Source organism: Struthio camelus, chromosome 1 (assembly GCF_040807025.1).
Source record: "Struthio camelus isolate bStrCam1 chromosome 1, bStrCam1.hap1, whole genome shotgun sequence".
NCBI lineage: Eukaryota > Metazoa > Chordata > Aves > Struthioniformes > Struthionidae > Struthio > Struthio camelus.
The window spans coordinates 156326581-156351176 of record NC_090942.1 but is presented as its reverse complement, the minus strand read 5'-3'; the positions used below and the strand labels follow the sequence as shown (position 1 = coordinate 156351176).

General features: G+C 42.1%; 1 protein-coding gene across 1 annotated transcript in view; it reads right to left on the bottom strand.

The window, feature by feature from the left end:
- GAS6 (growth arrest specific 6) overlaps window positions 1-24181 on the bottom strand; it is a 44615-nt gene extending 20434 nt beyond the window's left edge. Inside the window, exons 1-5 of the mRNA XM_068926097.1 lie at window positions 23948-24181; window positions 23260-23426; window positions 8713-8737; window positions 7813-7875; window positions 1135-1257 (exon numbers count right to left, since the gene is read on the bottom strand). Of these exons, the coding sequence (XP_068782198.1) occupies window positions 1135-1257; window positions 7813-7875; window positions 8713-8737; window positions 23260-23426; window positions 23948-24017 (448 nt within the window). The 5' untranslated portion in view covers window positions 24018-24181. The remainder of the gene's footprint in view (window positions 1-1134; window positions 1258-7812; window positions 7876-8712; window positions 8738-23259; window positions 23427-23947) is intronic.
- Between the last annotated feature and the right edge of the window lie 415 nt (window positions 24182-24596).

Sequence of the window (24596 nt, the reverse complement as noted above, 5' to 3'; positions counted from 1 at the left end):
CTTGACTGAAACAAGAGCAAAATATCTCTACTACTGCAGAACTCATCAGACCATAAAAATGATAAATGCACAGGTATGGAGCGCCATGAGTGAAACTGCTCCACTGGAATTAGCAGTAAAAGTCTGTTAAATTCAGTAGAGCCTGGATTTCACACCCTGCGAGCCCTACCCGGTCGTTTTATCCTGCTTGTATATGGGAAACATATAGCTAACTGGTAGAACAGCAAATTTCATGGTGTTTTATAAGAAAAAGATAAAAAAAGATACATGCTTCAGACTGATCAGACGCTGAGCTCTCAGAGCTGTTTGCATACTAATCAGCCAACTATCACAAATGCCTAAATAAGCGCTTGAGAGTGATCCCATCATTTTCCCCCAATTTCACACCAGAAATACAGATTTTGTTTCTCCTGCTGGCTTGCTTGCCACAATTCTGGACTGGCTGAACATAATTTCTGGCAATTACTTAGTTCTGGCAGGCAGAACAGCACTAGCCCTGCTAGGAAGCCTTGCGCACAGAAAACACTGAACAAGAACTTCAGTATTCCATAAAGGACACAGAAGGTCCCCTTCTGCCCGAGTATTTCCTTTGGAATCAATGGGAATATGCAGTAGCATATAACTAGACTTACAGTAAGGCCCTAATAGCAAGGAGGCTTTAACATACTAATTTTGCCAATTTGTCCATCAACAAGGTAAGAACCCAACTGCCTGCTAAAAGTTACTGTTCCCACTGTAGGGGTGACAGAAAGGAACATGGGTCAGCTTCTCAGGCTCTGCAATTCGTAACATGTTACATCAGGGTTAGCAGTAGCAGTAGAGGAAATTACCTTTGAAAAGCCAGTACACCTTAATTTCTGCTGTCCCTTTCAGAGGGGTGGGACAGAGAGATGGGGCATAACTTCTTAGATTGCCTTAGCAAAACCAGGCTGCGATACATTAAAGTTATTTTTTAACAGTTGACATTACATAGTTATACGATGCACAGAAGGGTAAAAAATATGAGCATTGTGTAATCCAGGTTCAATACCATGACTTTTGAATTGCTCAGCACAGTATCAGTGACCATGTGAAAATATAGCAAAAATGATACATCTTTGAGACAGGTATCAAAGATAACAAAACCTCAATTACCTTTTTCGCAAGTTTTCCCCTGCCAGCCACGTTTGCATTCACAATAGAAGTCTCCCTTAAGATCTTCGCATCTGACGCTCCCCTCTTTGTGACAAGGATTGGGAGAACACTGGTTTGGCAAATCTGATTTAAATAAGCAACAAAAAAGGACACAAAACATAGAGTGATACGCTGAAGTCACTGACAGCCAGATGTCCCACTCTTTTGTTCAAGTCAAGACACTGAAACAGTAACGGAATCACTATCAGAAATGCTCGCACCTTGGCTGGCAAAACTGGGAGCTCATTCATAGTACTCACATGCTGAACAAGCTATGCCAAGAATTTGGCACAGCCCATTTGGTGGAGTCCACGTCATTACAAAAGGGAGTGAACTACTATGCCCTATTTGAAGGGGACATCCTGAAAACAACTTGAAGTAGTTAATTTCTAAGAAAATGAAACTCTCCTCAGTTTTGAAGAAAATAAAAAGAAGCTAGCAATTTGGTACCTAAGGAAGGATGGATATTCTTTTCAATTACTTTTGGTAGTTTAGTTGAGGATCTCATCAGGGTCGATAGGTTTGCTGTTAGCAAAGGGCTGTATTTGATATTTTTGATGACAGAGCTGTCCATGCAGGCATTTCTGGTATGTAGAATGGGAAGAAAAAAGAAATACCAATGTGTTAACAGCATAAGAATCAAACAACTAGACCAGTTTACACGCAGCACAAGGCCCCTATTGGGCCAAGACAGCGTAAATTCTAGTGGCATAGAGGTTCTGCCACTGATTTTTAAGCAAAGTTCCAAGAGTTGACAACGGGCATTCTCCACGGGAAAGGACACCCAATGCCCTCTTCATCTTCACTGTGAACCTTGGTGCCCCAGATCAACAATAGTGTACTGCAAGAGAGTAGTCACTGCCATTGGGCAATGACTGGGGGACCAAATATCAAATTATTATGTAACTGCTCACAGAATGGAATTTACCCATCCAACTCTAGAGACAGCGTTTTGCAGAGATAGTTAAATGAAGGAACAGGGAATATCTTCTTCTCCATAAAAAAAAAAAAAGAGTGAGTCGTTATCATGTAGTATACTGCTATACTGCAGCAGGCCTTCTATGCTTGGATGAACTTTAATCACACTCCATTCTGCCACAAATGTCAATTTATACAAAACGTGGTAATGTACTGCTAAGTGTTACTTTTCAGTGACTTCCTCTTCACATCAGGATGTGTTTAGGGTTTCTTTGCTAGTAATTTCACATCTCAGCTTAGCCCCCTAAAACAACCATAATTTCTAGCACTGCTGGCTCACTTCAGTTTAATATGCTAATGAGTTCAAATAAAATGAGGAGACGCATAAAAGATGTACACAAATTAGGAAGCATTAAAAAATGGATATGAACCACATGCAGTAGGTTCTTATGAAGATTTTGAGACACTTCCTGTTCCAAGTCCAACATCAGGATAAAAGGAAACTACTGCAGTGTAAAAGGTATCTTTTGTCAGCCCCATTGTGAATATACATTCATTTAGGCTTGTGAAGGCTCTGAACAGATTCAAATGGTTCTCAGTGCACACCGGCATACAGGATGCACTGAAAGAGGAAGTCCTAAGACATAAATACATGGTGTCCAGGCTTCTCTTCTGACGAACAAACCTGGCAGTTTCTTGTGCCTGGCCAACTATGTCAGAGCGGAGACGGCACAGCCAAAAAGCAATGATTCCACCCAATCTTTTTGGTGCATCATACAGGAACTGTTGCAGCTGCTGCAGCTAATAGTCTTTGGAGAAAGAATTATTATGATTAAAAATGCCTTCTGCAATCCTACAGTCTTGGCAATATATCCTTACAACTCAGCAGAACGCCAGTTCAGCCCAGGCAAAAGGAGGAGTTTACAAAAAAATGAATCAGATGGGTAAGGACAGAGCCCTCAATTAGCAATAGTCCTGTGCATAAGACCAAGAACTATGCTCACTGATTTGAGAAGCTTGATAATGGTGCAATACACAGCGAAAACAATTTTTAAAACATGTTATTAATGTATGTGCAACACTGGCAGCCTTATGCACTTCTTTCATATTGCTCTCTAACTATTGACTAATTATTAGTTCCATAATTAGTTCCAACCGAAAAATGAAAACTCACTAGGAAACACCCCACATTTTTTGCTCATGGCAAATCAAAATCACTGCAAGGCTATCTAGATCAAGTATCACAGATCACACCTGCTGCAGCGCAGAAAGCGCTCAGTGAGTACACAGTAAGTGAGCAGCACTTTTCATAACACTGGTTCTGCTGAGACCAACATTCAGTTCAGACTCCTAATTACTTTCTGAAACATGATTTGTGAATTGATTGGGCAGCGGGGAGGTGTGCAAGGAGAGGAACTGTTTTTCGATTAATAGCGTTGGTTAGATTTCTTAGATTGAGAGAAGTTAAGATCTAGATTGACTCCTGCTTTTTTCAGGATCATACTGTTTCTACGTTTCCCTTCTTAACTTCCTCTATGTGATCCTGAAAGGCATCTGCATGACAGGCTGCTTTGAAAAAACTTTAACATTTCTGAGAGTAGAGACAGAAGCACCTCCCTTTGATGTACTTACATAGCGCATACAGCATTGTTGCTTGCAGTTACTGTTTTAGATGTGAAAATGAAAAACACTTTTGGATAGCAGTGCTGTCCAACACTGGTGGTACGTTAGGCAAAAAAAAAAAGGCAAGAGAATATACTGCCATTGCATAGCATTCATGTTACAGTTTATCAGAACAAAAAGTCAAGATTCTTGGGTTGCACATCACATTTTTCATTAATGCAACCTACAGTGGACAGCCCTTTCTCAACTACAAGAACCTACACTGCTTTTAAACCTTGCAGCCATGAATTACCTGAAGACTGAAGTTGGAAGACTGTGTGCTGAAGTTCGCAGCACATAGTGTTGCAGTTTATCTAGCCTACCACGGAGTACTAATTTTGTATTTATTTTCTGCTTATCACAAGGAACAATATAAAAATTTTGTCCACTCCTTTCTCTGTAGGGTATTTAATTGCGCTTCAAACATGAGGACTGCGTAGCGCAAGTTCAACCGTTATGACAAACATACATGTCCACTATGAATATGTTTATAATAAAGACCCCACTGTTTTTCTGAAGAGGACTAACAGGTGACAGAAAGCAATGGATGATTGGCAATGGCTGTCACTGAATATAGTGGGCTAAATCAAACAGAACAAAACAGAGGAAGAGAAGACTGGAGCTCTACAAAAGGTCATAAAACATCACACATCTCCACAAGTGAAAGAATTTGCATTTCTAGTTGTGATTTCATCCACCTCAACCAAAACACAGGCTGGTTCCAGTCCCTCTCACAGTTCAGGTTTCTGTTTTCTGTAACTAACACAGCTTCAACTTCTAGCTAGGGCTATGCCACAGGGAAGATGAGAATTCATCCTTAGCCTCACCAAAATGTAATATTGTGGGCAAGGGAGGAAGGAACTAGAGGGCTGCTCAGGGATGGAATCTGACCAGCACTCTGCCAAAGAAATACGTATTTTCAGTATCTCATCTTGATGCTCAAAAACTAATGTCTGAGAAAACTCTACATGAAAAGCATGGATACATAATTCTTACTAAAAGCCCCAGAGAAATAATCATCCACTCACCACAAACAAAGCCTAATTATCTAATTGTCCCTACGTGGGCTGTCTACAACATGCACCTGCACACCTCCAGAAAAATCTTGGCCCAGGTGAGACAACGCAGAGAGGTCAGGGAAGTAGTAGTGGTGGAGATGAGATGCGAAAGGGCAGGTCTGATCAGCATGTTTCTTTTTTTAGACCACTATTTGTATACAGTAAACAATGACTTACAGTAAGCCAAATCTTTTTTGGAGCAGCACAAACTAAGCCTCCCAGACATGAAAATGTTCTCAAAGTCACTCAGTAGCCAAAACAAGTCAACAGGGTCATGTACAACTTATCTTGTGGGTCCTCAGTCCTCTGATTCCTGCCCTCAAACTACATCCTTATGCGTCTCGCAGAGCTGGATGGAAAAAATATTGCCCAGCAGAATACTACCCTATAGCAACCAATAAATAGATAGCAGGAATAACCACAGGCATTTCTGCTGCCTCAAGACTATGCTAATAATTTGCTCTTCTTACCGTGGGAATTTTAACAATAATGGGACACAGGCTTACGCTCGCCTGGTGGCTTCACAACCGTGTAATTCCACCAGCTTCACTGAAGTTGCCCTGATTTACACCACTGCAAAAGAAAATGTAGCTTTTATTTCCATTCATTTACCTGTCAGATTTTAGTAAAGGCATTAGAAGTAATAAAAAATGTGACATGCATGGATATAGCTCATAAACACAGACAAAGGAATGGAACTATCCTCAGCTCCATTTTGAAGTCCGTATGGAAACAAGATTTCACCTGAGTAGCTTCTGAGTAGCCGCTTCCAGGTAATTACTCTGTATTGTGAACTTATTTTTTGAAATTCATGAACAGGGCAAATTAAAACTTCACTGGGAAAGCACTCGATTGTGAAGACTCACTATTAAAAAAACAGACACACAACATAAGAAGATGCCTACTGTGGTTTTTAAGGCCAAGGCCACATGCAATCTTATTTCCAAAAAAATCCTGTAGAATTTACCAAGCTCTTTCAGAACCAAATCCCTAACTCCTAGCTGGCCCACAGCATCTCTTTTAGAAAAAGATCCAAATTTGCAGACTAAAACATAGGGACGATGTATAAAGCAGGTGTCTAAATTCTCACTGCAGTCAGTGGAGATCTAGTCAGTACAATAAATAGGGTCCATAAGGCAATTCAGCTCTCCCTAGAGCAGACAGATACACGCTTGATCAACTGAATCACTCCAGAACTAGCTCTCCATTGACTGGAATGGGATCTGCTTCTCACGTAGGCACTTGCATCTAGCTGTCTGAATCTGGAGCTGAATCCCATATGCAATCCTGATTTAAAGACCTTATGAAATGGAGAATTCTCAAATTGCTCACTAAACTGTCCGATCAACGTCATGGTTAAAATTTGTACCTTATTTCCAGTATAAACTTGGCTAATATCACCCTCCAGCCCTTGGATTCTGCTATGTCTTTGTGTGCCAGATTAAGAAAGCCTTCTACTACCTTGTTTTGAGAGGAGAAGGAGACTCTTAAGAAACATAAAATTTAAATGAGTCTTGCAGGCACAACCCCACAGGGCTACATAGCCTTTTGGCAGCATCTGTGAAAAATTAAGAGACACCTTGGAATCAGTTAAGCACAAAGTCTGAAATTCTTTCGAGCGCCTTCTCCTTTACTTCTCCTGTGAACTAACAACAGCTAGCCAAAAATCAGCTATTTAAAAACATTATCTGATTTTAATGGGAGGAAATAAAATCATTTTATTGCCAAACCACTGCATCTGCAATGGGCCATATCCCTAAAAACTAATATTCGGTTTTTATTTCTTCAGTACACAGAGAACACCCTTACCCATTAGACTTGCATTTCCAAAATACTGAATAGCTATTCGGAGCAAGTGTTTCCAGCTGATTTCACCATTTTTCAGCAGCAACTCCTACCTCTCTGCCGTGCCACACACACAAGCAAAAGGAAGCATTCGGCCTCACTTCCCACTTTGAAGTAGCTTGCATACCACAGCTGACACGTGTACTCCTGTACTACAGGTCTGAGAACTCCCAGTTCAGAGGACTCTAACATCTGTAAGTGATATGCTGCATTATGAAGGCAAGTCTTGACATTCTACCTATTAACCTTGGAATTCACTCTTCAAAAAGGTTGCTGTAAGCTAGTTTAAATATGAAAGCATGACTAAATCCTCATCCTGCTTTGGTAGCACTGGTGTGAACACATGACTAATCAAACTTGATCATGGTAAGATACTGAACCAGAGGGGTAAAAATGAAAATGAATACATATACATGTGATTTTTTCCCCAATTTTAACTGATGTTCTCCCAGAACACATTTAGCATCTTTAATGACAGAAACGTTTATGCAGCTTTTTATCTTTAGCACTGCTAAGCTTCAAGAGGGAATTGGAAATGTAGTAGAAGAGCTAATTAAATTCTGATCCTTAGTGTTAGTGATGAACAAATACCCCTCCCCCTTCTACACAGACATCACACTAACTTCCAAAGTGGTTATAAGCTGAATTTTTAAAGATGGTAATATTGAAACCACAATCAGATGATGGGTGAACCTGACCTACTTACAGAAAGCTGTCAAAGTTCAGCATAAACCTCAGTATGACTATGAGCTTTTTTTAAGGTTATACTTAACGAGGCAAGCTGAAGTTAGCATTCAAGAAAAAAGAAAACGAACGGCCAAGCATAGTGTATAACCTTTTGGTAAACCTTATTCCTTGTCCCTCTTGCTTCTTAGATCATTCAGACCTTGGGAAACTAGAAAGAAATGCCTCACATCCTGAAATACCAAATCACTGAAAGAAGACAGACAGATGACAATATGTTCTAAAAGAGACAAAATCTTGCTATGTTGCTCAATTAGGTAGGAGAAGTAACATGGAGTCGCAAGCCCAGAGAACAGGAAGGACAGTACTAAAATACTATCAAAACTGGAGATGACTGAGGTGGTTCCACCACTTCAGACAGTTAAATGTATCAGTCATTCTACAATATACAAAAAAAAAAAAAAATGCTTACTATGAACGCATGTAAGGAAATCTGTCCTTCTTGAACGCAGCGACCCATACTTCTGAATACAAGCTGAAGAACAGAAAATGAGATTATTATTATTATAATGATTACATGGCAGCTGTTTAAAGGATATACACTGATATCTGGCCTGGTGATGTTTCATTAAGCAAAGTTTTGGAGACTGTGTGCAAAACCTCTGCAATATTTATAGTCTCCCAGATGCCTTAAAATGCATCAGCTCATATAAAGTTTTAGCTCTGACATACAGTAGAATTATAAGCCATCCAAAGAACACAATCATTTTACCAGATGCTACTATGATTCTAAAAGCCTGTTAGTAGCTACTCACATTTGACCTACAAAAGAGTAACAATCTCTTTTCAATCTAAAGAGCGCATGGAGTTTTCTAAAATTGTTGACATTTGAGATCTTAAGTACTACATATTAAGCACAAACAGAAAACAATATGGTGGCATGACAGTGATACAGTCAATACAATAAGCCAATGGATCAATCATCAGTAAAAGCATTTTTTTTAATAAGGAGATTAGTCAATAGCTCAGCTGATTACAAAGGGAAAAAGGGAGAAGACTTCATATTGTCCACAAATGCTGCAAGCTACAGATGTAAGTGCAACATTAATACATGTTTTAACATGCAGAAAACGTAACAAATCTCTGTGTGAAAATCTCTACGTAAGTAAAAAAAAAAAAAAAAAACAAAAAAACCCCCACACCTCGAAATCATGTAAGGAACATACAGTCTATTTTAGAAGTTAGAAATGCATATTTATTGCAATTAGATCTCCCTCACATTCCTCAGAAGAGACTTTATCTGTAACAAGCTCCAGTACTAGGCACCACATACCAGCACTGCCACAAAGGGAAAGTAAGAGCTGCAACTCACCCAAGTATTTCGGGTAAAAATATTCCTGTAGGAGAAAGAAAATACAAAGATTTATTGGAATAATACTTGTTTCTGTTGTTATTCTATCAATATTTAACAGCTGTTGTTAGTTTCGTGGTCCTCCACGGTGGCTGTGTAACAAGATTCAAACACAAAATCTTAATTGCTTTTATTCAGAGCTGGAAGAGACACAAGTATTGTAGATGCATTTGGTCTCATGAGAGAGGAAAGAAACTTTTGCTCCAAACTCAAAATGCATTTTTTTGGACAGCTGATCTGTTAAGTGGCACTGACAGCGACTAAGCGTGAAGCCACTTACCCGCTACCCAAGAGGTAAAGGTCCTGATTACTGCATGAGGTAGAGGAAGAGCAATTTAGGGACAAAAAAACAGAGGGAAAGTACAGAATCATTTAGTCACCCAGTGCCTCCTTGGAGTCCTTCTACTGATGCAGAACACTGGCAGCACCATAACCACGAAACTAGTAGGTGACTTTCTGCGTTGGTAACAAGCAGCACACTACAACTCTCACAGTACTTATTGCCGTACTGCCCACTGCATCACATCATGAACACTGTCTACCCAAAGAAGAGACTATTGAGAGCTTGCAAATGAGGGGAAAGCAGAGATCATCATAGCTGCTTGTTTCATAAAGGTCTAACCATATCTTAAAACAGTTTTGTATGAGCAAAGATTGCCTGAGAAAGATTAAGAGTGCAGTTTCACAAACAACTTCTGTTGATCTAAAACTGAACTGAAAAGGCATTCCCACCCTTCTCATGGTCCACAGTCACTGATTACTGTTCCCTGTCTTGTGTCAACACAATATAGCCCTATGGTGAGACCAACAGTTTGCTGGTATGATGTGGATCTAACCTTCCACATTAGAAAAATCTTCAACTAGGTGAGATCTTGACAGCTGCATGTTGCTTGCACCAACATAGAGAAAGGTGAGGAAAATGCACGGAAGGGTTGGAGACTGGCCTAAACTGACCATTAAACCACACTCCTAAAAAAAAAAAAAAAAAAAAAAAACCACACACAGTAATTCAAGGCCAGGAATAAAATATTTATTTCCAATTTCACATCATATTTACCTTCATTACGTGTAAGTCGCTAGTTCAAGCGCTGTAAAAACTATAATCAGGGTGTGCAGTGAGGGAAAACTAGTGGATTGTATCAGCACCTATTTTTTTGGTTAAATTAAACCATTTCTCGGCTACCTGTGAAAGTTTATGCGTACTATAATTCTCTTTCACAAAATGTGAGCAATTTCTACATAATAGCATATTTGAAATGAGATTGGGTTGGTAAATATCCTGTCTTCCACAAAATTAATTTGGGCTGTACAATGTACAAGATTAGAAACTATTTTCTTGTCTTATGTCAAATGTGTGAATAAGATCACGTTTGATATAGACATGTGCGTATCACACAGACAAGCACACAGTGTGGTTCAATTTGCCCTGGTCTGTCTAACGCAATCAACTGGCTGACAAGGTCATACAATCTAAAATAGTTTTGCATTGCTGTCATCCTCCAGAAAAAAATCAATTGCTTTTGGCAAATATGCTCCAGTTACTGAAATTCACCATGTAAATATTCAGCATAAATCATGAGAGCTTCAATAAAAAGAAGATGAAGATGTAGCTTACACTTAATCACATTTTCAGTTCTGACAAGAGGGCAATTGGCTTAGTATCTTTTGGGGTTGAGCTCTGCCATGCCTTTTTGGGTTAACAACTGAGTGAGGAGCAAAGAACTTGCTAAGGTCCTCCTCCACTTTTAAAGTTCTAGCTTTGGAAAGGACAAGGCAAGAAAAAAAAAGTATCAAAATAAAAGTAAATCTAAATAGTCTAAGTACTCAAATGAGTGCCCAGCTGTGCTATAACCACAGTCTGAAACTCAGCCAGCACTTAAGATGAAAAAGATAGCTGCATGTGACGAAATATTCCAAAGGTTTTTTTCATGATTTCCCCTTTATTCAATATATGTCACAAAAACGTGCAGATGATTTAACTACTAACACTAGGCTAATGCAAACACTGGCAAAAACAACTTTTCCTGTGCTCAAAGGACAAGCAATAGAAGCTTTTATGTACGTGGCTGCCAGCCTAATTGCTCAAAGTCGATGACGGCAAAGACATAAAACTCCATTTTCTCTTTTACCTGTCATGAATGAGCTGAGCGCTTGAAAAATTGTATAACTTTATTTTTAAATGAACAATTAAGGTAGCTAGTTATTTTAGTTCCATGCAAAAACAGCCTTCCAAACACAAACTCAGGGTATAACAATTATAATGCCAGTTTACAGAGTCAGCGAACAGAACATCCATAGTGCCTCTGCTGTTACTCTTGACTTGCTCAAAGAGCAGGAGTGTGAAACTCCAACACACTGTACCACCATGAACCTCATTTCATGAGGCAGGTAACTGAGCAATCTAAACAAGAGACTATTGATGTAAATTTAACTCTTCTTTCCCTGTCTTCCTCATTTGCTTATGTTACGCAAAATTCCTTCCTGATCAGTAACACTTCTCCAAGTCTGCAGGACCTGCTGATAAATCTATTTTAAAACAAAATAAGGTAATCACAAGTTCTAACATTACTCACTGTTGTAGGATTAACTTTTCACTTTTCTCACCTACCAATTTACATTACAATAGGCTTCTAGAGCTATAATAGTAACATATTTCCATTCAGCCAAAAAGATTAATCAAGAATGAAGAACGAATAATCTCTGGGGTTTTTTTGAGAAAAGGAACTTGTTTAAAGTCAAAGTAGCAGCCACTTTTCAAAAAACACTGATCAGAAGTTTGCCCAGTTAGAAATTCAAGTTACACCTAGCCTGCACAGAAAGATATCCAGACATGTCTTATTTCCAGTATGAGCACTCAACCCTACAATGCCTTTTCACAGATTTCTGTGCATTACTAAGTCTTAATGACACCTACATCTTGAGGAAGATGAAACCTCAGCCCTATACAGGATCAGGTCCCTGTTAAAAGTCTCAGACTTACCTCCCTTCCCTCAGAAATCTGCCATCTCATTTTCAGGATCCAACAAAAATGCCAACAGAAATGCTTTGAGGGTTGCTAACAAGAAAGCCAGAACATCAAAAAGCATGGCAAAATATTCACTGTTACTATTTGGCTCATTTCTCACCTAGCCCCCTTAGACTTCAGGCTCACCAAACACCTCACCATCCAGAAGGCCACTCAGTATTCACAGGATCAAAAGGCAAGATGTTATTTTACTGTGAACACTATGGTAGCAAAAGTCACCATAGAGTTATAGATATAGTTATAGACATAGTTATATATATGTCAGTTTTCAGCATGACCTCTGGTGAAAGATGTTGACATTGAAATATTGTGAACCTTTCCCCTTTGGATTTGCTATCATAATTACTGCTGGAAATAAAAGTACAAGAAACTTGCTTTTTTCATAAAAAGCTGTAAATGAATTGGACATAAACATCTTCTAGATAGGCTCTTGCAGACACTGCTCTCACCAAGCTTTACAATCATTCCATCCAGCAATAACATCTTAGAGCAAATGAGAGGAGGACAAATATGCTGTGGCCTAGATCTGACAGGAGCTCCAACCTCCACCAGAAAGCAGAACTCAAGCCTTCAAGAGAACCAATTTGGACAATTCCAACCTCTGTGTCCGCTCCTATCAAAACAACCTTAACACATTTCCATCCTTGCTCCCTGTGACCCAGTACGCTTTCTCTGTGTCTGGTCCCCACTTGTCAACCAGTATGACTGCGTGATGTCAGAAGCCTCAATTATCAAAGGACTGGCATTAGGAAACCTGGAGACCATAGACCTGCATGTACTTTAAGTTACATACAATGTGGCAAATGCCATCAGAAGTACAACTCAGTGGAGAACTTGGGAAGAGAAGGACAAATAGGGAGAGACCAGGAAGTGCCTTGTATCCACCCTTCCAGTGAAGTGGAAAATAGGCATGAGACCAGTCCCTCCAGACAGGCCCTTGCTTGCTTATTTCAGCTCAGTTCAAGAGACCTTTTCTTTGCTGTTCAGGAGCTGTCCTTTTAACAGAGAAGATTTAAGGCGTTACAACTGCCATCCCTTCCATGCAGATACACATGCTAGGTGAGTCGTGATGCATTAAATACAATTACTGGGTTTCCAGCATTCAACAGAGCGAGATCTAAGAGTACTTGCTTTTATCTCAGACAGAGTGACACAAAACACTTTTTCAGGGGGTTAGGAAGTTCCTCTTCCCCCTAGATCATTCCTATCCCTTATAACACAGTCATTATGGAATTTCTTGTGGATATTTAAAAGGAAGAGAGAGATTAAGTTTAAAAGTGTCCTAAAAAACAAAAGAAAACATACAAACAAAAAACAATCCCCCAGGCTGTTGGGTTTAGGATTTGTTTTTTCTTTCAGACATGAATGGCTCAGTAAGCCAGTTAAGAATAATTTCTTTGGTGGCACCCCATGATACCCTGTATTGACCCAACGGAGGAGAGCGGTAACATGAAGGTAAGAACGCACGGCAGGGCTGTAGAGTTGAAGGGCCAGAAGCATTTAAACCAGCTTCCCTGCCAAAAGAAACCTATCACGTAACTATGCTCGCAATCTATTCCGAACTCTGTGGCGAAGCTCGCCCTCAGTGGTACAATCCACAAATTAGTGAAATTATACTGGGTATGCATTTGTTCTGCCACATTTTCGGAGAAGATGGAAGAACACCAAAGCAGAATCCTTACATGAGTCACTGTATATAAATAGCCCTTGTGAAAACATAACTAAGACCCTGTCTACACCAGGAAAATGTTCTCACTGTTGCTTAAAGTGATTGGCAACACTAGAAACTTCAGCCAAAAGGGTCTGCCAACTGCTTCTGTTTGTTTTGCTTGACAAGTACCAGGTCAGGTAATCCAGATCAGCACTGAATCTAATGAATAATCATGTCTGAGCTGTAGTGACAGCTGATAAAGAACGTAACTTCAGCAAGGGCTGCAATACTGCTAACACTGGAGCATCTAACAGACTTGTATTAGAAACACTAATTTCTAAAAAGTATTTTCTTAGTGCAGAGAGGCTATTCAGTCTTTGACAACATCCAAGGTGCTACTATTACAAAAACAAAACCAACAAACACCTCACCACATCACACGCTTTCAGGCCTTGTTCAGACACTATGGAGAAGTATAAAAGGGCACAAGTCCAACTAACTTTGCCTTTGCAGCTCCACTTTAGAAATAAAACAGTTTCCTCTGGAAATAAAATACAGAAAAACAAAGCTTCTGTCGGAACACAGGGCTTTCCCTACTACTAAAAATTTCATTTGCCTTCAGCACAATTGCTGCTTCCGTAGACCCACAGCATCTGCAGAGTAACTCATAATTGACGAATATGTCAATTTGTTAACGTTTACTGTGCAGTGACAACTCCCACATGATGCTACACAATGGCTCTGCCTTTTCCTCTTTCCTTAGGGACTGAGCGTTTGTTTCAGGCATGGCATGACGTTGTTTACAAATACTCTTCATGTTTCCACACTGCAGGCCTGCCTTATCCTTGCAAAGAAATGGCTACTGCCGATCTTAACTAGCTATAACTTACTATTTGACTTGGGTTTGCACTTATCCCAGCAGTTGTTTAACTGTTACGCTTTGGGAATGCAAGTCTCATTCAGGCTCAAGAGCTTTCTGTCCTTCTTTTTTTTTTAAACTTGGCCCTAGGCTTTTCATGCATTCTCATGCTGAATGATTAAGCCTTCCTCCCATACAACATTCTTAAATAGTCCTACAATTCAGAATTTTAAACCTATCTTCCGAGAAGTTCAGCTCAATGCAATGCCAAGCTCCTTGCACAAGCTTCCCTTCTCGTAGTGAGGATTTCTACACTGCCAACTTCATTTGCTTCCTGTTTTGTTTAGGGGCAACGTGCACTCGCATGCGAAGAGCAAACAGAATTTCTCCCCATAATTTGGTAACTGGGGCTTTTGATAACTGAGCAGGCCATGTCAATATCCAACAGCAGCACTAACGTCTCATCTGCTACCACCAAAGTTATTGTTGTTTTCCACAGTATATGGGCTTTGTGTCTGTTTGCGGAGTATCCATTTCACACTGTCCAAGGCAGGACCTCACTGGACAATAACAATGTGAAATGGATGTAACTGATGCTGTGCACAAATATTCCAACAAAAATCACTTGTAGGGTAATTCCAATGAGTTGGTTGCATGCTTTTAAATTATGCTTAATCCAAGCCATTTACAAGTGCCTTAAGGTTTCTTCCATTGTGTCAAGATTTTAAAGGCTACTTTTCCTCCTGCATTTTCATCTGCATTTTGAAAAGAGGATCCCAATTTGATGTCTTATCTTCACTTAATGTTGCTTGCTTGTCTCCTTATTGGTTGCAATAGCTACAAGACTGCAAGTGTAGTTAAACTAACGCTTGCTGAGAAATTTTAAGTAAATTCAGTAAAACTATCTGAAATACACCTAGTTATGCTAGGTATAAAAGGCTGTCTTCCTCCAATCTCATACATTGCGTCATTACTTTTTGCACTTATTTAGGCCATACTTAAACAGACTGTATATCCCATCTAATGTAATTTAAATCTTTGTGATCTTTCTAGGATAAGATTTTATCCACCTAGGTGAAGAAAGATTTTATCTTTCCCTTGATAATTTGTAAATTCTTTCTAAAGGTTTTGCTTATGCGCAGACTTTCTTAAAAAGGATTCATAGGCACAATATTCAGCCACTTGAAGACACTGCTAGATTTTGCTTCAAGGTACATAGGTAAGAGAGGAACAGGGCAGTGATATCTGAGACAGCACTAGGTCCTTGTGACAGAATCTGATCTCAAACCTCTGGTCCACTCACTGTTTTAGTAAGAAAGTAACTTTTGCTTTTCTGTTCCTATCCTGAACGTTTTCTGGAATTGAACTAGGACTCGTTTTTCCAGAAGTGAGCCAAATGTGGTAGCTCCCCAGATGCATGTGATTTTGTGCAGTGCCACGATGATTCTCCTGTTATCTCATTTATGCCCCGTCTGTCCTGACGGGCAGCACAAAATGATGCATAGTGAGGACAACACCAACACTTGCCCCCCCTTCCTGAGTCTCATCCTTACTTCCCGACTTTACTCTTCCACTGTTTTCCACTGCTGATAGTGAATGGAAGAGGAAAAACATTTGAAACAGCAATAAAAAAGGAAAGTTCCCGACACGCATACTGCCTGTGTTTAGAGCGTCTAGAACCGCAAGTCATAACAAAATAGTGATGAGGGTAGAAATATGGAAGGGAGACCTGCTCAGAAGCTCCAGTCAGATTCTCCAAGGCCGGCTTCTTCATTTATTTCTTCAGCAGCCTGGGCTGTGACAACGCTTTTTGCTTCTCCCTTTGCACCCGGCCTTTGCACCCCATCCATACCCCTTCCTTTCCGCTGTGCTGGCAAACCCTTTGTAAAGTTGGTTGGCGAACTGGACTGCCGAACTCATCCAGCTGCAGAACAATCACTTTTCTCGTTGGGTTACTTTTCCTTCAGACCAGTTCCTTAAGTAAGTCCACGTGGTTTGCACAAACTGCTGTGCCAAGAGAGTGAAAAGAAGAAGTCCGGGGTTTGCTTAAACCAGCTAGATAACCCAGCTCCCAAATGTGAAAGCAAAGCCAGAGAAATAACATGAGTGGAGAAATAAATTGGAAGAAGCTCTTTCCGCTCTTTCCACTGCTTCCGTTTTCAAATTGCCACGGTTTTGGTCATTTAGCACTCACTGAACTACTTCACTAGGAACTGAAGTAAGAGATAACGAACATTTTTCGGCTTCTTTTGTAGTTGTCCTGCCTCATCATTTTTGCCTCTTCATAGCCCAGTTTTGTGTCCCACAATCCCCAGAGCAGCAGCGCTGTCTGTACTTTCCTCATTAGGTCCCTTCTCGGTTTCTTCCAAAACTCTGATGCGGGTTCCACCCTTGTTCTTCAGACCTACTTAAAAGTAATTGCTTGTAATCCATTAAGTTCATTTAAGAGCTTGGCGTGCGCAGGAACCACAACTGCCAATTAATACAGATTCAGTGTTTCCCTTACCTGATTCTCAAGCAGCTGTAATAACAAAGTCTGTATTAATTCCCAACAGGCTGTCCCCCCCCCCCCCTTTTTTTAATTTTAAAAGAAAACAAAATGAGCCCATAACCACAAAACTCGTTTTCTTTTTTTTTTATTGGCTTTTTTTCTCTCTCTCACATATTTATTAAAACCTACTGTATTCCTCTAAAAATTCTGACTTACCCTAACTTATTCTGCTTTTTCCATTATCTTCTTCCTTGACCCAAAACTGTATAATCCCCCTGCTTCAATTCACCATTTTTTCCATCCTTTCTTTGAACAGCCCCTCAATATAACATTAGCCACTTTTGTCTTCTCATGTTCCCTCCCTCCTACCCCACAGGAAGGGTAGTGTGTTGTATTTTCATGATGTGGTGTTTCATTATTTCCAGCTCTATTCTTAACTGCTGAGCTAAATTCACAGACGTGAAAACAGATAAAGATCAAGTGGGCATGAGTCCAGTAGAGTTGATGGAGCTGTGTCTGCTTCTACCAGCAGCAAACTTTGCTCATCCTTTTCAATAACTTTTGATAATGTAGCATTTAGCTAATAAATGTAGGACTTGCCTTCTAAGGCAGGTAGTATTTTTGTTGCTCTCCTGCTACTGAAATCCACAAGCACGAGCAAAGGCTGTGATCATACCGCCAAGTACATAGATGCATCCAGCCCCACAGACCCATTTTGTTCGTCTTCCAGATCAGGTGGACCCACTGGAGTTTGGCATGACTCATTCCCAGCCTGCATTTCCTTTATAAAAAACTAGGGGAAAAGTGGAGTTAAGGAAGGGAGAATCTAGTGCACAACCAGATCTCCTTTCAACACAGAACTGGGATGCCACTGTGGCGTGTATCTGGATAGTCAACCTTTTCTAGTTCTTTCTTTTCCCCTTCAAGCCACTTCTGGACAAAAATCTCAATTTCCCCAGATTTCCTTTCTTAAAATCTACTAAGCAGGTCTCACTGTGCCTGGGAATCCGTTTTTTTCATATACTGTGTCCAAGCAGGTCAAAGCATCAGCACAGAGTTCTCCAAAAACTCTCTCCCTCTCTTGGATAAATTCTGCACCAACTAGAAGAGATATAACAACTATAAATATAGCCCTTCCTCAATACTCTGCCAAAATGCCATGACAAATGGATACCCTGAGAAGACTTTTCACAGCAAATATAACAAGATTTTTTCCTGGTAGATAGACATATTCTGTACTGGGATGATGACACCTGAACTGAAAGATGGTAACAGTGTTATGCATGTATAGACTACACTACGTTCACTACATTACTCAAATATTACACTTCTCAACTTCCCACTTACCTCCCTTCCTCTCCTCCGCCTACATGCCTTCATGCTACTGTTTCTTGTATTTACAAATACGTATCTACATCACTATTCTTAGAAATATAACCTAAATAGTGTCTGCCAAGCACTCTTCCCAAAAGAATGGAGTAAGGTTTGGATGATGCTGATCTACATATGCAGCTTATCTGTGTGCTATCAAGAACGTGTCGTGTAATGAACACATAAAGAAATAAAAACAATGAGCCGGTAACACTACAAAAACCAATCAAACTGACCATTATTGTTCCCTACACATTGCTTCAGCTACATTTCAGAGATTCTTGATAAACTCCGGCTAGAAGAAAGAACACTGACATTGCTGGATGTTGTTAGTACCAATAATTTTCAAGATCTGACTGCATAAAGCCCTGAGTAGCCTAATCTCGTCTCACTGTTGGCCCTGCTATGAGCAAGACGTTGGACTACAGACCACCTGAGTCTCTTCCAGCCCAAGTTATTCTGGGATTCTAGGTCAGCTTTCTGCATCTCTAACAAAAGGTAAATAGCAGCTTGGATGCAAGTCCCTCAAAAAAGTAACAGAACTTATCAGGTGTATACCTGTGAATCAGATGCTAATCCTGTACGTATATGAATGACTAGCTTTCCATGATACACTCTTGCGGGACAAGTCCATAAATAATAAATAAAGATGGTTAGCCCTTCAGCTGGTGTAAGCTGACGTGCTTCAGCATTTTTGGCATGGCCTAATAGCTTTCAAAGAACTTCAGCAGGGTGGTTTCAAAGGTGCACTGCAGAATGACTAGCATTTTTCCAACAGTAACAACAGCAAACATGATGAGCAGTGACAAGCAGCTACTGTACCAACAAGCAGTAGCACCAAAAGATGAGAACAAGAGGTTACATTCAAATACCTTTACTATGCTGAGCCCTCTAACATAGAGAAACGCCTTGTACAAGGAGACTTTTTTGTTATGTTTATTTTTAAGTGAAATTCAGTGTTTCCAAGGACACCACTTAACTACTTTCCCTTCTGCCCTTCATTTTACATGCTTGGATAACCACATATTTAGAGCAGGTCAACCAAATTCCAGACCACTTTATCAGTCACTTAACAAGCTATAATACCCTGACTGCATAACAAACTCAAATATTTGTGCAGTACTGCCTTTTATAAGGTCTCATCAACATTTTAAAAAAGATAACATTCCTATCTTATAGCTAAGATATTTTGCAACTTCACCCCATCTATCACACCTGACTTGTCTTTTTAAATAAATTTTATTTAGAATATCTCCCATGAATATGCTTTCCATCCTTATTTCCCCTGTCCCCCATCATTCATTGTTCTGTGTGGTACTTGTAGCATAAATGAAATTATAATACAGGAACCATCCCAAATTCTGCAACAGTATCTAAGGAAGTTATAAGCAACTTCATGGAAAAGATAGGCTGCAAGACTCATTAGCCTAGGCTTGCGCTTGTTTTTACCATGTATAGTCATACAAATAGCACAGGCTGGCTTGTTTTTTTTTTTTTGCTGTTTTTCTTTTCTTAGGAAGCACAACAAAACTCAATCTGAAAATATTTCAATTGATCTTCCTTCCTGCAATCTGGGCTAGCTGATATTTTCTGTAACATAAAAGACAAAAGCTGCACTGGCCTGCAAATGAATGGCTATTTAGCCCCACCTAGTACCCTATTATTAGCACTTGATGCAAGTAATCACACATGTGGCAACACCCACACTCAGGTTTCAGAGAATGTGTATCTTCTGCTGACTGCTTGCAGATGTTTCTTTGAAAAGCTGATCACTGAAACAATGGAAGGCTGACACAGAAAACCGGGGGTTTTTTTAGAGGTACCTGACATTTCGTTCCCATTTAGTGGCCTGTCAGAGGTACCTTTCCATAAAACATTATTCTTGGCTAGATGTTTTAATTGACTGGATCAAGCTACGGTTTTACCTGGCCAGCATCACACAAGTTATGGTACAGCCTTGCTTCACCTTACCTAAACTTCTGGACCTGCCCGATTGAACTGGTTAATGATGTAATTCAGTATCACACCTTTAGGTCACAGTCTGGGTTAGGCCTTGAAATTCTCTTCTTACAATCACAGGAGAATTAAGAACAGCAAGGTTTCTAAGGAAGACTCATACATTTCAGTAGATCATCTGCTGGAGACAGGGCAAGGAAGAGAGACAGCTTTTGTGTTCACATCACAAGCCTTTCTTGAGGTCTAACAGAGAAGCAGCAACCTATTAACTAATCTTAAACTAACCTTCAACTGTCTAGGCTGCAAGAACATTGCACCCACAGCACAGAAGAAGTAAACATCCAAATGGCTATGTTCATGCTCAACTGGAGCTTTAAAGCTTAAAACTTGGGAGACACACGGACAAACCTGACAGCACAGACTAGCGCTGCACTGATGCGTTCCTCGTGGCTTGCCTACCGTGAGGTTAGGGCTCAGTGCAAGGCAAAAAGTGCTATAGTTGTTTCTTTCTGATATGGCCAAAGTAGTTCATCTCTGTGACTATATCCAATAGGCAGAGATAAAAATTGCTGGCTTCCTAAACTGCAGTAAAACTTCAACAGTAATCTGTACATTTCCCCAATTAATAAAAGTCCTCACTTTACCAACATAGTCCAGCTGCAATCTGAGGATGTGCTGAAGCATCACTGCAGTTATTGGAATTCCTCAAACTGCTAGGCCTTGTTTTTCCAATAGTTTTCATCTTTCCTGAGTCAAGTCTCTCCCAGCTAGCTTCCAGCATCTTTCAGTCAACAGGACAGAATGCACAATCCAGCATCAGTGAAATGACAGTGTGATAACTTCCTAGTGTTTAAGAAACACCTCAGTTACCTTAGGTGCATATTAAGGAGATGTGAAAAGATCAAGTCAGATGAAAATGCTAGATGAGCAAACTACTCTGTCCATTAAATCCACAGATACTGCCATAAAAGTAGATATCTGTACCTTACAAAGAACTGAAGGCTTCTAATATATACAGTAAGAACAACCTACGTATATGACCTCTGACATTCACGCCACATACTGATCTGAAGCGGGATGGGCAGGGTCATAAATCCACCTGATAAGAGGTACCATGCCACAGTTGCTTCCCAGTAAAATTCGAGAAAAGTAACAGCAAGGAGCACGTAGCAAATACTTTCACAGTCCTTTGGAGTTTTGTGCCTCAGGACAGAAGGTAGGCTCTTATGCCACTGCAGACCTCAAAGCGTCTTAAAACACAGCATTTTGATATAAAAATACACATAAAACAAGCAAGAGGGCAGAGACACTGTAAGTTGATCTAGCTTCAATGATGTTCCTTCAGAGGATTTCAGAACTAGAGAGAGACCTAACAGCAGCAATGAAGGGCATGCACAAAAAAATTAAATCCTTTGCAATGACAAAAGGTTTGTCCTTTAAAATACACTTTAGTGACATGATATGACTGGATCTCATAGAATTTATATTGCACATGAAAAGATCAAAACCCAAATGATTTCAATATTTTCATTACAGTAAGAGAACTACACATTTTTTCCAATGCACACAATAAGTGCCAAATATTGTTAAAAAGTCATGCACACATTTACAGAGTCTACCGTCTTCTAAACTGATCTATTCATGCATCCTACATTACTCACCTCTGGCAACTTTCTTGGTCAGAAGCCAGTTAGCAAAACCGGTGACCTCGGGTCATCTTTTTTCCAGAATGCTACAAAATCACATTTGGCATTTTTTCCTGCATCTCTACTATATAATGAGTATTTGTACCAAATTTAAAGATATGTCATTCAGTGTGAGTATGGAAACAAGCGTGTCAGCCAGAGTCACCCCATTACAATCACCCATATTCTGTATTAGCTCAGTTGTACAGGGCACTGACATACATTGCTGTAACCAGACGTGACTGCATGTGCATGCAAGATGTGTATTATTAAACGCTGCCTGGGCAAGAGCTCCATGGCAAACTCTGAATTAAGGATAGTCAAAAAGAAAAGCCAGCATCAGAATTTATTTGCTGTACTTAATGCTACTGCTTTGTAACAACAATCTATTGCACTGTATATCCAACGCTGAGTAACAAAAGTACATGTCAAGACTTGTTTGACTGAAACATAAAACATCTCAAGAGAGCCCCTCCCTCACCTCTTGTGCACGTGTCTATGTGTGTATATGTACATATACATGCACACATAAACACACACATACACACTCACTCACCCTCTCCTTTTTTCTCCCTAATGCATCACACAATTAACAGGAGTGCCCTGCGCAATATCAAGCTTCAATGGGAACATCAGAGTATCCACTTCCCACTGTTATTTCACTGCCAGATAACCTCTGTAATGAGAAGAGCCTATTCAAAGCAGCACACAGAGGAGGTGCAAAGTAACTGGAAGAGTAAGCCAAGGTTAGTAAAGCAACACAACTACATTCACATACTGTCCAAACATAGAAGATTGAAGTGAAAGTCAGCCATGAGAAGACTGAAAGTCAATTCTTTATGCAGTCTGCAGGCTGTAACTGTGAATCCACACAGACTTCTAGAAATGCAGGAGGGCCGTAATTCCAGACACGTGCTTTCCTCTTTTCTAAGTGACAGGCCCTGAAACTAAAACATTGATTCCAAAATGTTAACCAAGCTGAATACGACCTGAAAGGATTAAAGTATGTTTCTGACATACTCCTGCTGAGGAACTTCTATTCTGACATACTGCTTTGGGACAGCATTACAGGGATTTTAAATACATTTGAGATGGCAGGGTGAAGGAAAGAGGGAGAGAAAGGTGTCCAGACGGAGAGGCCACAACATTATGTCACACTGGTCTCCCTTCATGGATTTATGCCATGGGAGAGCAGGGCACTTCAATTTGTTTGAGACAACAGTCACTCCATCAGGCAGGGCCGTTTACCCACACCATCCTCACTGCAGTGTTTTTTAGCCGGACAACACTGACACAGCCCTTGCTCAGGCTAAGTGCTGGTGGCTTCAAGTTATTTACCTAACGCTCCCTCCTTCTCCTCCTCCAAACAGCTTCCCCAGCTGTGCAGGCATCTGGCGAGCAGGGAGGGAAGAAGGGAGGGCAGCGCAGCACAATAAACCCGAAACCTGAGCGGCGGCTCCGTCCCCTTACCGTCTCGGGGTCGTTTTCAAACACTTCCCGGGCTTCCTCCTTGCTGCAGTGCTCCTCCACGCACTCCCTCTCCAGATGCCCTTGCTTGGTCTCCTCGAAGATCTGGTAGGCTCGGCGCTGCCTCTGCCGCAGGAACTGGGCAGCCTCCGGGGCGCGCAGCAGCACGGCTGAGCCGCCAGGCCAGGGGGGCGAGGAGGAGGAGGAGGAGGAGAGCAGGAGGAAGGGGAGGCAGCGGTCAACGGCCGAGCCCAGGGCAGCCCGGCGGCGCGTCTGAGCACCTCAGCGGCGCGCCCCCGCCCCTCCCCCCCCCCGGCACGCCAACGGTCACCCCGAGCGGGCGCCAACGGTCACCCCGAGCGGGCGCCAACGGTCACCCCGAGCGGGCGCCGCCCGCCTGCCCTTCCCGCCCGCGGGTGGCCGCGGCCCCTCAATGCCGCGACCCCGCGGTCCCCCGCCCCCCGGCCAGGCGCACCGCCACCAAGCCGGGAAGCCCTGCGTGTCCCCCCCCCCTCCCACACACACACATACCGCACCTTCCCCAGCGCCGCACGCCGCCCCCCCCCCCCGCAGCCCACCGCGTCCTTGCCGGCGCCGAGGCGGTGGGAGATGCTCGGCGGGGCGGGCGTGTGCCAGGGGCGGCGGGGGGTCCCTGCGCTGCCCCCCCCCTCCCCCGCCGCCAAGTACTCACTCTGCGAGGAGTCCGCCGCCAGCAGGACGAGCAGCAGGGCGGCCCCGAGGGGCGCCGCGGGCTGCGGCATGATGCGGCGGCGGCGGCGGCTGGGGCCGGGGCCGGGCCCTGACGGAGCGGGGCGGTGCGGTGCGGCGCGGGCGGGGAGCGCGCAGCTACTGTAGGAGCGCGGAGCCCGGCGAGCCCAGCAGGGGAGCCGCTCGCTCAGCTCGCCCAATCACTCACGAAGTCACCGCGGGAGCCGCGGCACAGGGACACACCTAGCGGCGGGCCACGGGCCCAAAGCCCCCGGCCTGCCGCCGGGCACCCCCGCAACGGCGGCGGCGGCGGCTTGGGTGCGGGCTGAGGCGGCTCCGCGGCCCGGCGCCGCCTCAGCCCGCGCCGCCCCCGAGGCGCGCACCTGTGCGCTGGCCCGGCGCGGGGCGCGGAGCTGGTGAGAGCGGCCGGTCCGTCAGCCCGGCGGCCGCCGTGGTGGCGTTTCCCATCTCCCCGCCAGCTCTGCAAGCTGGCATCCCACCAAGCTCGCTTGCGTTTAAAAATAAAGGACTCGGAGCCTCCCCCCCCCCCCCCCCCCCCGGCGCGTGTATGTTTTCTTCCCAACTGAATTTGCAGTTGGCAGTAGTTGTTTTAGGATGCGCGCCTCAGGCAG